This window comes from Myxocyprinus asiaticus, chromosome 2 (assembly GCF_019703515.2).
Source record: "Myxocyprinus asiaticus isolate MX2 ecotype Aquarium Trade chromosome 2, UBuf_Myxa_2, whole genome shotgun sequence".
NCBI lineage: Eukaryota > Metazoa > Chordata > Actinopteri > Cypriniformes > Catostomidae > Myxocyprinus > Myxocyprinus asiaticus.
In genome coordinates, this window is record NC_059345.1 from 44,458,048 (window position 1) to 44,471,637 (window position 13,590).

The 13,590-nt window shown below is 36.5% G+C and overlaps 1 protein-coding gene across 3 annotated transcripts in view; it reads right to left on the minus strand.

The window, feature by feature from the left end:
* Nucleotides 1–13,590, minus strand: part of cdh8 (cadherin 8) — a 128,866-nt gene that overhangs the window by 12,690 nt on the left and 102,586 nt on the right. For all 3 annotated transcript variants that reach the window (XR_007899130.1, XM_051716583.1, XM_051716595.1), the window contains 2 exons: nt 11,301–11,548; nt 5,747–5,883 (listed from right to left, as the gene is read on the minus strand). Coding sequence is in view for 2 of the 3 variants with exons in the window: in XM_051716583.1 (XP_051572543.1) it covers nt 5,747–5,883; nt 11,301–11,548 (385 nt within the window). In the remaining variant the exon portion in view is untranslated. The remainder of the gene's footprint in view (nt 1–5,746; nt 5,884–11,300; nt 11,549–13,590) is intronic.

Below are 13,590 nucleotides of genomic sequence, written 5' to 3' on the forward strand. Positions count from 1 at the left end.
TAAAAAAACACATATGGCCTATCCAAGAGTGCATTCTGTTTACTGCTTAGTGCTTAATACACTAAAGGAGGCTGTACTGTACCAACTACCTCAGGGGGGACTAAATGCTGCTAGGTGGAACAAACTGTATTTTGCACTACTGTCTGTTCAAAATAAATGAAAAGAAACCTAGCATTTGGGATTTGTTGCTTTGTCCTGTTGTATCGAACCGTGACCCCAATACCGAGGTACGTACCGAACCGTGACTTCTGTGTACCATTACACCCCTAATATATATATATATATATATATATATATATATATATATATATATATATATATATATATATATGTGTGTGTGTGTGTGTATGTGTATGTGTATATATATATATATATATATGTGTGTGTGTGTGTGTGTATGTGTATGTGTATATGTATGTATATATATATATATACACTACCGGTCAAAATTTTATTATAATTTTTTCCTTCACATTTTAGAATAATAGTAAAGTCATCAAAATTATGGAATAACATAAATGGAACTATGGGAATTATGTTGTGACTAAACAAAATCCAAAATAAATCAAAACTGTGTTATATTTTAGCATCTTCAAAGTAGTCACCCTTTGCCTAGAATTTGCAGACATGTACTCTTGACATTTTCTCAACCAACTTCTTGAGGTATCACCCTGGGATGATTTTTAAACAGTATTGAAGGAGTTCCCATCTATGTTGAGCACTTATTGGCTGCTTTTCTTTATTATTTGGTCCAAGTCATCAATTTCAAAACCTTTTTTTAAATTTTTTTTTTTTTATTACATTTTGGTTTTATAATGAAATAAATTAATGTGGTGGCACAATTATATTTTTGTCAACAAAACTAATTTCAAACATTTAAGCATACGCTTTCAGATCAAAAGATTTTTAAGATCATGAGAAACATTTCAGTCAAGTGTTTCAAAACTTTTGATCGGTAGTGTATATATAATATTTATGTTATCCTTTATACCAGGAGTCAGCAACCTATGGCATGCGTGCCAGCATTGGCACGCCAGCAACGGCGAGAGAGGAGTAGACTATTTTATTTATATGAAATTCCGCTCCTGCATTTCAATCTACATCTTGATGTAATCCTTCCTCATGATCACGCAGCGTGTTTTCATGAGCTGAATGGGAGGCTAAACAAAAAGTTAAAATGTGACGAGACTTTAGTATACCTAACAGACTTGTGCATCGCATGCAAGCCATACGCGCATCAAGATCCAGCAGTGCTTCAGTGCTTTGCTTCGTTCAGGCTGCACGGATGACGGATGAAATTCCATGTTTCATTTGTTTTTGTTTTTTGCTTTAAGAACAACACGTGATGTAATAAAAACACCACTATTAATACTTGAGATTTCCAACCCAGCATACAGTTACACCCTCCTTAAACCATGGTCACACTCAAAATAACATTAAACGATTAAAAGAGAAAACATAAACCCACATCGTGCGGTTCAAAAAAGACACATGGCAAAATATAAATTATTCAAAATATAATTTACCTGGAAATAAAGTTTAAGGATTTTGCTGGTGCGATTCTCCAAAAAGGGCTAAATAGTTGATAGGCTTGTGATGCACGAATGGCTTGCACGTGCAGTGTGAGTCTCATCACAATTTAATAGTGTTTAGTCTCCCATTCAGCTGATGAAAACATGCTGCGTGATCATGAGGAAGGATTAGGATACATCAAGATGTAGATTGGAATGCAGGTGCGAAAACTTCATAATATATATATATATATATATATATATATATATATATATATATATATATATAACAAATATACAATATACAAATATACAAATAAATATATATATTACAAATTGCAACAGTTAATATATATTCTGGGTTCAATACAAGTTAAGCTTAATCAACAGCATTTGTGGCATAATGTTGATTACCACAAAAAAAAAAAATAGATAAAAAAAAAAAATAATAATAATAATAAATAATCTAATGTCCCTCCTTTTCTTTAAATAAAAAAAATAAAAAATCTGGGTTACAGTGAGGCACTTACAATGGAAGTAAATGGTGCCAATCCATAAATAATAAAATACTCACTGTTTCAAAAGTATAGCCACAAGACATAAACAATATGCATTAACATGATTTTAAGCCCACTATACACTGTAGGATTTTTACAGTCCTTTAGGATTGTTGTTAGTCAGACTGTACGATATGAACGCATTGATATTGCCATGGCACACTGTGCGACATTATGTCAGACTGTACGATACACATCGTAGCTGACTGTGGTCCCAATCGTCCCGATCAGTGAACATGACTCATGTTACGGGAGCGTTGCGGAATAGAAGCGAAATAGTGAGATTTGCCCACCCCGGAGGAGCATTTTTTATTTTAATCAGGACATCAGCATTTCCATTGATCCAATACCACTCCATCAGGAGCATAGGCTAACATGTAAAAAGAAAGATGGATTTTGTGCAGGGGGTAGCCTACATTAATAATTAGCTACCACAAGCAAATATTCATTGTGGAAATAAAAAGACTTGTGGCCTGAAAAATGACAAACTTCTCCGTTCACATTGGGGAAAACAAAAAAGGTGGGTTATAGTACGTCTTTCTCCTCTTTTAGATTAGTAACCTATAGGCCACGCAAAAGTTCGAAAATTTACTGACGAAACTGACACTGCCAGAACTTCGTCGGAGGCTAAAGATCATCCCAAAGGCTATTAATCGGCCGTCAGTGACCATGTCACACTGAACGTTTTAAAATTGCCGATTTTTCCATATGATGACAGAAATCCCAACCTGATTTCATGAAAAGTCATACAATATTTACGAGTTGGCTGTTTCGTATGGTCTCGCACGATGTTGTTTGCAAACTCGTACGACATCATCACGTGCAAATTCCCAGATGTCTAATGCGGAAGTAAGCGTGAATTCCACACACGAAGCTTAAGGACATATTAATATTATGCCCTAACCCAAACGCCTTATCTAAACTTAACCAATCAGTGGAGTGTGTAAACGTGATAGGAAGCTGTTGTGTGTGTGACAGAAGCAAGTAATTGTCGCGTATTAGATGGAAACGATGTCCAGCGACGTCATTGGCTGTAGTGAAAGTCGTAGGAATTCAAGTGCAGTCGCACGATATCATATGAATTAGACAAATTTAGAAAAGTCATACGAATCTTGACGATTTCGCCATGAGAGTGTGTTGGACATCCTTTAGGATTCCCTAAATTTGTCTCAGACGGCAGAATTGTGGCCAAAATCGTACAGTGTGCACTGGGCCTTATAGTTATAAAATCACTTACCAGCCTTTTCTGGGTAAAGTTATATCCAATTTTACAACTTCGTTGCCATAATTACATAATGCCATATATCCTAAAACCCTAAAACGACTTAAAAATTATGATTTTAACAACTTTACAGCTTAAACAATACATGAGTTTTAACAGAAGAACAAATGTAAGTGCTTTTATAAAATTATAAGCTTCACATTTCTGCCTTTAATCCCTCCAAATATTGACCCCATTCTTTTCCATTATAAGTGCCTCACTGTAACCTTGATTTTTGCTTTTTTAAGATAAGTAAGGATGAGGCAAAATTATGTTTTGTTGTACTCAACATTGTGCCACAAATGCTGTCGATTGAGCTTAACTTGTATTGAACCTGTGATATTGCTTTATGAGAGTTAACATATATGTGACTTATGTATAACTACACTTTCAATTCCATAGTCATAGTGCAATTTGTACAGCAATATATTGTTTTTACCCTGATATTTCTGTTCAAGTCATAAACTCTGAATTTTGACCAAATAATCCAGATTTGATAGTCAACATGTTAAAAATGATGAGCAAGTTTTACATGCTTTACTTAAGATACAATGTTGCTAGGCGAGGAGTCTTTAAATAATTATGTTTATTTTACTCTATGCGCTCAAAGAAATATTACTTTAATTGTATACGACAACGTCAGTTTATTTTTTATTTTTTTCTTCTCCAGGGAAAGATTTTTGGTTCCAGCATCCAAATAATGTAGCTCCACATGCCAATCAAAATGAATCTCCTGGTTTGTGGATGGCTTTTGCAGTATTTATTTCTGGTCCACAGCTTGTGTTTAATAAGTTCTTTATCCAGTCAACAGATGTTCTTTTATCTGTGACGTATAGCAAACAGCTCTGGCTCAAGTACAATTTACTCATTAGATGTCCATGAATTGACTGCTGAGCTATTTAATTAAGTAAAATCTCTGTGTCTTTTGAGAGGAAACTTTTCCACCTCAATATCTGTTGACAGTAAAACTAAAAACTGGGGTTTAAGGTGAAGCTTTCTTCTGGTTCTAGTTGTCACAGTTCATTTAAAGCTGTGTCTCATTGTTTGGGCTTTTCAATCTATCTTATAGTGCCTTTTGAGTTACATACCAATTACATATACAGTACATACCGTAAAAACATTTGTTACTCCATTGTAAATTAGAATATGTAATTAAGAATTACGGCAATGGTGATGTAAACATTTTTAATGGTCTTATAAATAAAAAGTGCCTGTACACAGGGTTTTAATAATCTCTTTGGCCCTGATTTACTAAGATCCCAAATAAAGGGGAATCATTTGCTTGTGCAGTCTATCAAAGTGCATGTCGTGGGCCTATTGCAGCTGATTTACTAAAAAAAAAAAAACAACGCAAATAATTACAAGTGCAAATATTTTGGACACACCCTCCAAAAGGAAGCTTTTGCTTGTGAAATACATGCTCACAGACTCTTACTAAATACCATTTTATTTTTATTAAATGTAGCATTTATTAATATAAATATGTTTATTTGTAGAAAATCCATGCTATTTAACAAGTGTAAGAGTAGTTGATTAGAATTTACGTGTATGACACTCTTCTTTTAAAATGAGAAGCCCACTTTGATCGAGCACTGGATAGAACTGCTGCTTAAAATACTTACATAATATTCCGCCAGTTAAAAACAACATAATGTGGAAATGAATTTTTAGTAGGCTGTTTTTATCTCAGTTAAGAGTTGTATGATCATCAGTAATATTATCAGTTATGATTTAAAGTTCTAATATTACAGAATACATTTTTTTTTATATATATAAGAAATAATTAAATATCACATTAAAGGTGCTGTAAGTGATTTTAGCCATTCTAGTATTTCTATAAGCTCAGCCGTTTGATTTGCCATGCCCCCTTTCCCCAAAACCCCGGACTCCAAAGATACCAAATGAGCTTTATTAAGACCGACATGAGCAGAAACGGTTGTCAAAAAGAACAGCAAAATCATGCCCTCAATTGACAACTGTTATGAGCAACATGGCGTAAAAGTGGCATTATGACTCAATAATTTGCTGTAACTACAATACTATGAGAACGTGCAAAATGATTGACAGGCAGAAAGCGTCATTGTCCGCGGCCACATTTTTGTTTGCTGTTTACAGAGTCTAGAGCTGTAACAGAGACTGGTGAGATATCTCAGGACACTTTCAAGGAGTAGTAAAATATTTTGCATACCTTTCCATGAAAAAATAGATTACAGCACCTTTAATGCAAGGCACGCCTCTAAATGGATATTCATTTCAGCTGTTTCATTTCATGTTTTAATATACGCAAACCTTTATTTAATCAGGGACTTTGTGTTTTACCATAATTATCTCTTTGAGGTTGTTATACAATCATTGTGAACACGATAACAAAATTTAATATTTCAATGAAGAGGAAGAAAGAGAAAGATTTTACTTACGGATTTCAGTGGCTGTCACTGTGATATTGTGCCACATATCCGTTTCTCTGTCCAGAGTTTTAGCTAATGTGATCTTCCCATCATCAATATTAATGTTAAACTGCCTCTCTAAATCTGTGTGCCTATCAATGAAATACCTGCAGAAGGAAAACAGAGAGAACAGAGAGCATTCCTTAGTATATCAGTTAAAATCATCAAAAAATCTAAATTACCTTTCAGTTGTTCCAAATGATGGACCTCTATAGTATATGTGGATAAGTATACATTTTGTTTAAAAGCGATACCATATTAAAGACAGTGGGGTACCATACTAACCCAATAAAATGCACCCTAATCTAAATTACCTGTATTGTTTTGAATCAAAAATATTGTTTAACATCACTGTATCTAATGCCTGAATGCATTAGGTTACACCTAGTCTTGCGTAGCCAAACTTATGACTATGGCATAGGTCTGGGCTGTATAGCAGCTTCAGTTGTCCAAGAATCTCCCATTTAGACAGGAAAAGCCATCTAACTGACATGTTAAGCGACCAATCTGTTTTGTCATTACGGGGTGTTTAGGGGCAGTGTTACAGAGAATTTCAAAGACATAACTAAATAAACAAAGAAGAAAATGCAGCTCTGCTCGTGGATATCCACTTCACTTTCTGCTACGTGCCTCAAACGAAACTCTGAATATCTTTAAAAGATTTGCTGGCACTAACCTGGCAAACTTGGACAAATTCTGTGATTATTTAGTCCTCAAAAGCACTCATTCTATCAATGCGGAACCTTGTGAATACAACTTGGCTTCCAGGCGGACTGATAAAATGTCCTGTGTGCATCTACTCGCAGAAGTTCCATCGAACCAGCCTATCCGATTTGCACTTAGTTGATCAAGAAAGCGTGTCTAGCTTTGTGTGCTATAAGCATCAGACGGTTAGAGAACAGACTGTGGGCGGTGTGTGGGCGTGCCGTATGAGGCCGAGTAGGTTACACCAACAGAAATCATTTTAAGTGTTACATCAAGTAGCTCCTCAGGGTAACAACTGCAGGTTAACACTTTTTTTTTTTTTTACAGTGCAGAAACATATAGCATATTTATATTAATCTCAGTTCATATGCACCTGTATTTTACTAATCTTTGAATTATCAATGCAAAGTAATTTTGGGCATCTTCCCTAAGTTGCATCTATTGAAAATTCATCAGTGGATAAAGAAGAGGATGTAAAGCAAAACAAAAACAAAAAAGATGTAAACAATGCATTTACAATGAAGTAAATAGCTCGTTGGCCTGGAGTGGGAACGTGAGGGAAATGTTAAACCTTGGTAGATATCCTGAGACTGAGGGTCCAGGAGGAGTGCTCTGCTGCTGCGCAGGCAGCCAGACAGCATCCCCCACCTGAGAGCAGTCTCCAGGAGGCTGAGTAGATTTCAGTCAAGCTCTGACAGCTCCATGTACCACCAAGAGACAGACCCTCAAATGTTCTGCTATGTGTCAATCAAACTGACAAAGTTACAGTGGGGAATGGAGTGATGAAAAAAGGAGAAATAAACAATCAAATATGTAATTAATTATTCAATGGAAAAAAATGCATGATGTAGTTATTTTAATTTCTTTAAGGTGTAATGAAATATCCAGGACCAAGTTGCTTTCTTTCTAGGGTAATCTTCATTAAATTTATAGTGCTCACTATGGTATATATTCACAATATTCTCCCTGTATTTCAGTTTTATTTAAATGTGAGTCTGCTTTTCACATCCAAAATCATGTCTAAAAAGGATTTAAAGACAGATCAAGATATCTTGAGGATTATTTAGTGTCAACTCCAATCCGCATAGTAGCTTCTCTCAGTGGCCCATTTCAGATGTTCAAAAAAAAAAAAAAAAAAAAAATGTGCCTCCTTTCACCACCCTAAGACTCAAACCACATACTACACGTTAATGTAATTAATTGCAACAGCACAAACAATAACATTACGTAATTACAAGCCACTCCAGAAAATAATTCATATTACAGTAAGTACATGTTGGTGATTAGTATGACTTATCCTTGCGTAATTACATTGTTACATGAGCACTCTAATGTTAAGTGTGTCTATTGTGTTAAATGACATTTATCAGCAATATAAAAAAAGGAAGATAAAAAAGAGTTGAATCATGAATTAAACATCATTAATTAAAAAATGGGACACTATTTGTTTTCAAGTGCTATTAATATTCATATGTTTTATCTACTAAATAAGAACAGAATGAAACATGTTCTCAAAGCCTTTTTATGTGTAGTTATTATGCTGAGTTAAAAATAAATTTAATGTATTTTCACAAAAGCACAATTTTTTTATTTTGTTGTAGATGGTTTCCAGTAGGCTGCATCTGTAAATGTGCAACAGTACCCAAATTAAATGACTCCTCCTGCTCTATAAAGGAAAAGTGTACATCAAAATACCACAATCTCCACTAAGAGCAGTCACTATGTATTAGCATATGCTGCATATCAGGTATCACAACAAGAGTTGGAGCCAGAGGCACTTCTGTCAGCTAGGTTAAAAGATCCCCACTGATTACACTCACACTTCTTTTGACAGACAATACTCCTAACAGGGTTAATTTGAGCATGGACACAGCTTGGCACCTTTTCATGCAAGTCAAGTTCACAATAACAAGAGAAATCCTGCAATGTTTTAGGGAGACATTTACCTGGAATGTCACATGGTTCAATGCACTAATATAGCTTTAGGGTTGTTACTAGAAAAAAGAAAGAAAAAAAATAAGGGGGAGAAATGAATAAGAAAGTGTGAGAAAAAGAGATGTGGAGTGAAGGGAGGGGTCGTCTGAGAGGTCAGACTGACAATGTGGAAAAATATATCCATGAGTGACTGTTTCCATGTCGTGCTGTGATTAAAACTGACATTTTAATTCTCCTTTAAAAGTCCTTTAAAAGCCTCAATTACTCCATATTTTTACATTCTTGTACTATTTCACCTTGATTGCTTCTGCCATTGATGTGACAGCCACACCGATGTGCACAATTAGCTGTATTCAAGCAGAAATTTTGTCATTTGTGATGAGGTATGGTAACCTTATTTCTCTTTGATTCAGTGAAGAAATTCAACATGGGTGACTCAGAAGACAAAGTCATTTTTTATTTTATTTATTTTTTTAATCGGGTTTCCTATTTATAAAAAAAAAACTCTCTTGCTCCTTATGGGAAGACGTGCAACTTTACCACTTTATGGTTCAAAATTCATTTATGGGAAGACATGCAACTTTACCCCTTTATGGCTCAAAATTCATTTTTGAATGCTACTGCATCTAAAAATATTATAACTTTTTTTTTTTTTTTCATTAGAAAAGGTAATTCATCTCTTAATGCTTAAGTGGACCTTGTCATGTTTTGCCTAACATAATCTACTTGAAGGCCTCAGGATAGACATAATTCATCTTCCAAATAACACAGTGCTTCAATACCAAGAGCCTGGATGTCAGAATAACAGGTTAACAAATGCGATTGACAGCAAGAGGAAAAATGCATTCCAGTCTAGGAAGGCTTAGAGACACACACACACACACACACACACACACACACACACAGACACACACACACACACACATGCATGTGGTGCAGTTATCATTATGAGGACTCTCCATAAACATAATGATTTTTATACTGTACGAACGGGGGCCTGGGTAGCTCAGTGGTAAAATACGCTGGCTACCACCCCTGGAGTTCGCTAGTTCGAATCCCAGGGCGTGCTGAGTGACTCCAGCCAGGTCTCCTAAGCAACCAAATTGGCCCGGTTGCTAGGGAGGGTAGAGTCACATGGGGTAACCTCCTCGTGGTCGCTATAATGTGGTTTGTTCTCGGTGGGGCGCATGGTGAATTGAGCGTGGTTGCCACGGTGGATGGCGTGAAGCCTCCACACGTGCTATGTCTCTGTGGCAACGCGCTCAACAAGCCACATTATAAGATGCGCGGGTTGACTGTCTCAGACGCGGAGGCAACTGGGATTCGTCCTCCACCACCCGGAATGAGGCGAATCACTATGCGACCACGAGGACTTAGAGCGCATTGGGAATTGGGAATTCCAAATTGGGAGAAAAAGGGGAAAAATCCCCCCCCCAAAAAAATATATTGTACGAACTATATATTCTATCCCCTAGCTCATCTGCGTCCTACCCCTAAACCTAACCCTCACAAAAAACTATCTGCATTTTTACTTTTTCAATAAAACATCGTTTAGTATGTTTTTTAAGCGATTTTAATTATGGGGACACTATTATAGCGTAATATCCTTGTACTAACCTAAAAAAAAAAATCCTCGTAAACCACGCAAACCCGCCCACACAAACACGCGCGCACACAAACACACACACACACACACACACACACACACACACACACACACACACACACACACGTTGGTGCAGTTATCATTATGAGGACTCTCCATAGACATAATGATTTTTATACTGTATGAACTATAGATTCTATCCCCTAACCCTAAACCTCACAAAAAACTTTCTGCATTTTTACATTTTCAATAAAACATTGTTTAGTATGTTTTTTAAGTGATTTAAATTATGGGGACACTAGAAATGTCCTCATAAACCACATTTATAGCATAATACCCTTGTAATTATCAGTGTGTAACCTAAAAAATGTCACACACACACACACACAAAAGCTTGAACATGCTTTCCTATTTGGGGACAGCAAAGCCAAGTGAACCATATGTATTTATTTCTAATGATGTTGTCTTGATCTCTGATTAAAATGTTATTCCAATAAAATAACTGTCAATAAAATTAAATAAACCATATGTAATGTACCCCAAAATAACCCCAATATAACCCATACTCTGTAGCAACAGCAAAAGAAATAACTATTCATAGAGACACAAACAAGTATGCCTGCTGCCCTGAGTTTATGCTATTTGCTATGTAGGACAACAACACTTGAGGACATTGACACTAGATTTCTGTTTTGAATAAATAAATATACCATACAGTACACATAAGAATGCTCACTTGGTATAAACTACATTGCACTCTTGAAACCCAATCTCTGATTTCTCTTCTGCTCCCAGTTCCCCCTTGTAATTACACAACCTGTTGAGTGTTGTTCCCGAAACATCACAAGTCACTAGAGAATTAATGGAATGCTAGGTTGGACTGAGAGAAATTGTCTTTATAACCTATACTCAAGGTGCCCTTGTAATTTTTCATGAAGGAAGTCACAAAAGTGAAATAGATCAGCGAGGGGTGGGAATCTTATTGTGTCATTGTCCTGTCTCTCTCTCTCTCGCAGTACAACCGATTCTGTGGAGGTGAGAGCTCTATTTAGTTTGAATGCAAATGCATCTCTACAGGCAATTTCATCAGCAGCATATAATGGCAGGTAGGATTCATTTGTAAAGGAGTACTTGGATATTAGATCCATGCAGAAGCTTAAGCTTGATCTATTCTTGATCTAATGAATACGTTTTGGCCTGTTTTCGGCAAGGATGACAACAGAGCACAGACCTTGGTCTCCTGTCAAGGTGAAATGTACTGGAAATGGTTGCCCTTACCTAACTTGGCTGTGTGTGGCGTCCTGGTCCATTGCCGTAACCACTCCTATAACTGTGTTGATTGCAGCATTTTCGTGCACGTCGAAGAGATAGGTGGTCTTTGTAAAAACTGGTGGTTCATCTGCATCCTCAACAATGATTTTGATCGTGGCTTGGTCCATGAAAGGCCCACCCGTAACAGAATCGGCACGTATGTTGGTAGCCACCACTGTTAGGTTGTAGAATTTTTTACTCTCGAAGTCCAGAGGCTGGGAAACACAGAGAAAGAGATATTTGCATTATTAATGGGCACCAAAACAAAGACAAACATTTGTATTTCTTTTTATTTATTTTTTTTTTAAATTATTATTATTTTAGCAGACTCTGTTTACTGGGCTTGCAGGTCTGGCTATAATTGCACCTTACACACCTTCCTCCCAAATTACAATGTACAACAGCCAAGATTTAAACTGCTGCAAGCCCCACAGCAGAGAAAACAAAAATAATCTTTAGTAGCAATAACCACACTTTCACCTGGAGCATGGGGTGTGTTATTAATTTGTGGCGATGACAGCATGTGTTTGGGATTTAAATTAGGCTACAAATAAGGTTAATCTAATGGAAACACAAGGACTGCATTGCAAATTGTTAAGAAATCATGAAAAATATAATTTGTATGTTTGTGTTGTCTGAAAAGAAAATTAATCCTTGCCCACAATACCATGACTTAACATTGTTAATGCATTCTCTGAGGCAATTATTTAATGGTGAGATATTATTGAAGCAGCAGATACAATATAATTTGGGAATAATTTGTACTCCAGGATAAATATTTGTGATTTCTGTGTATGGGGACAGGCCCTGTTGTTGGGTGAAAAGAACTCAGCCCACCTGTATAATGTGCATTTGCTACAGTGAAGAAATGCAGTTTTTTATTATTTTATTTATTTTTTATGCTCAATTCCTCCCACAGTATTTCCATGAAGAATAAACTGTCATGGTTTTTACTCTCTCCATGGCAATACCAGGCTGATACCACTGCATTTCTAAACACTTCTTTCTGTCAGTCTCCAAATGTTTTTGCTCTATAACCAGCTTTGTATAGACAAAACTAAACAAGACTTGACTTGACCGCTGAAGGGAAACTGAAAAGAAACTGACTCTAGGAATTAGCAGAAGTGGTACAATGAAGAATTTACAGCTCCTGTCCCATAGGTCAGATGGACACTGGAGCTGGGCCGAGAGCAGCCCCAGCTGGGAGAGGAGAGCAGCTGGAGTTCCTGTATTAGCGAGCTTTGAAGTCATAGTGGCTGAAAGCAGGGCACACGTATGAGAACAGCCATTGTACCTCTGTCTGCTGCAGTCCAGGAAGCCTTTGAGAGGATTTTATTAAATTTTTTACCCCCTAGCCACTACCATCATGCTAAGTTGGTGGGGGGGTGTTACCATTTACATCATAAGCAGCATCCTCTTTACTCCCATATACATGTATCTCGATCAGTAAGCAGCTTTCTCCATAGCAATGTCATTTCCCTGCAACGCTTGTGTAAATAACAAACATGTTATCCGAGGAAGACTTCACTATTTTTATTACACATTGCTTTGCTTTATTTCTAGATATTCCAGGGTTGTTTCTATGTTTGTTTTCTTAACTTTCTATCGTGACCTGCAGCAGAATTCTACTGGACTAGTGGGGTTTCCCCTTATGTAAAAATCTGGGATTTCCCCCAGTGTACAACTGCATATAAATGAATGTGAGAGACTGTCAATATTTTACATTGGTTTGTATAAATGGGTATAGTTTATAGTGTGTGTTTTTCCCACAGTACTCCCAGAAATGTTCTTTCCACTTTGTTGACTTGTTGTTGGGCTCCATCCTGTTCATGCGTACTTTTCAAAAACCTGTTACAACGCTGCTTATGCATTTACATGGCCAGATAAACTGCATTTTCCGGGAGAAACCTGGGTGTGTTAAACCGCATACATGCATACATGTATACATGCCGTTTTAGAACATCGCGTTATTTCAAAACCATTAAACTAAAAAATTTTGTTTTTGTTTTTTTTATGCTGGAAGATATCCTTAAAAAAATATAAGAAGTAATAATAATATATGCCCACATCAGCATTTTATAGACCTAACCTATACATCAATGGCAGCTTTCAGTCTGCACTAGCAAAACCAAGAGCATGGGTTCGATTGCCAGGGAACACAGAAAATGGTAAAATGGTGACTTCAGCCAGGTCTGCTAAGCAACCAAATTGGCCTGGTTGCTAGGGAGGGTAAAGTCACATGGGGTAACCTCCTTGT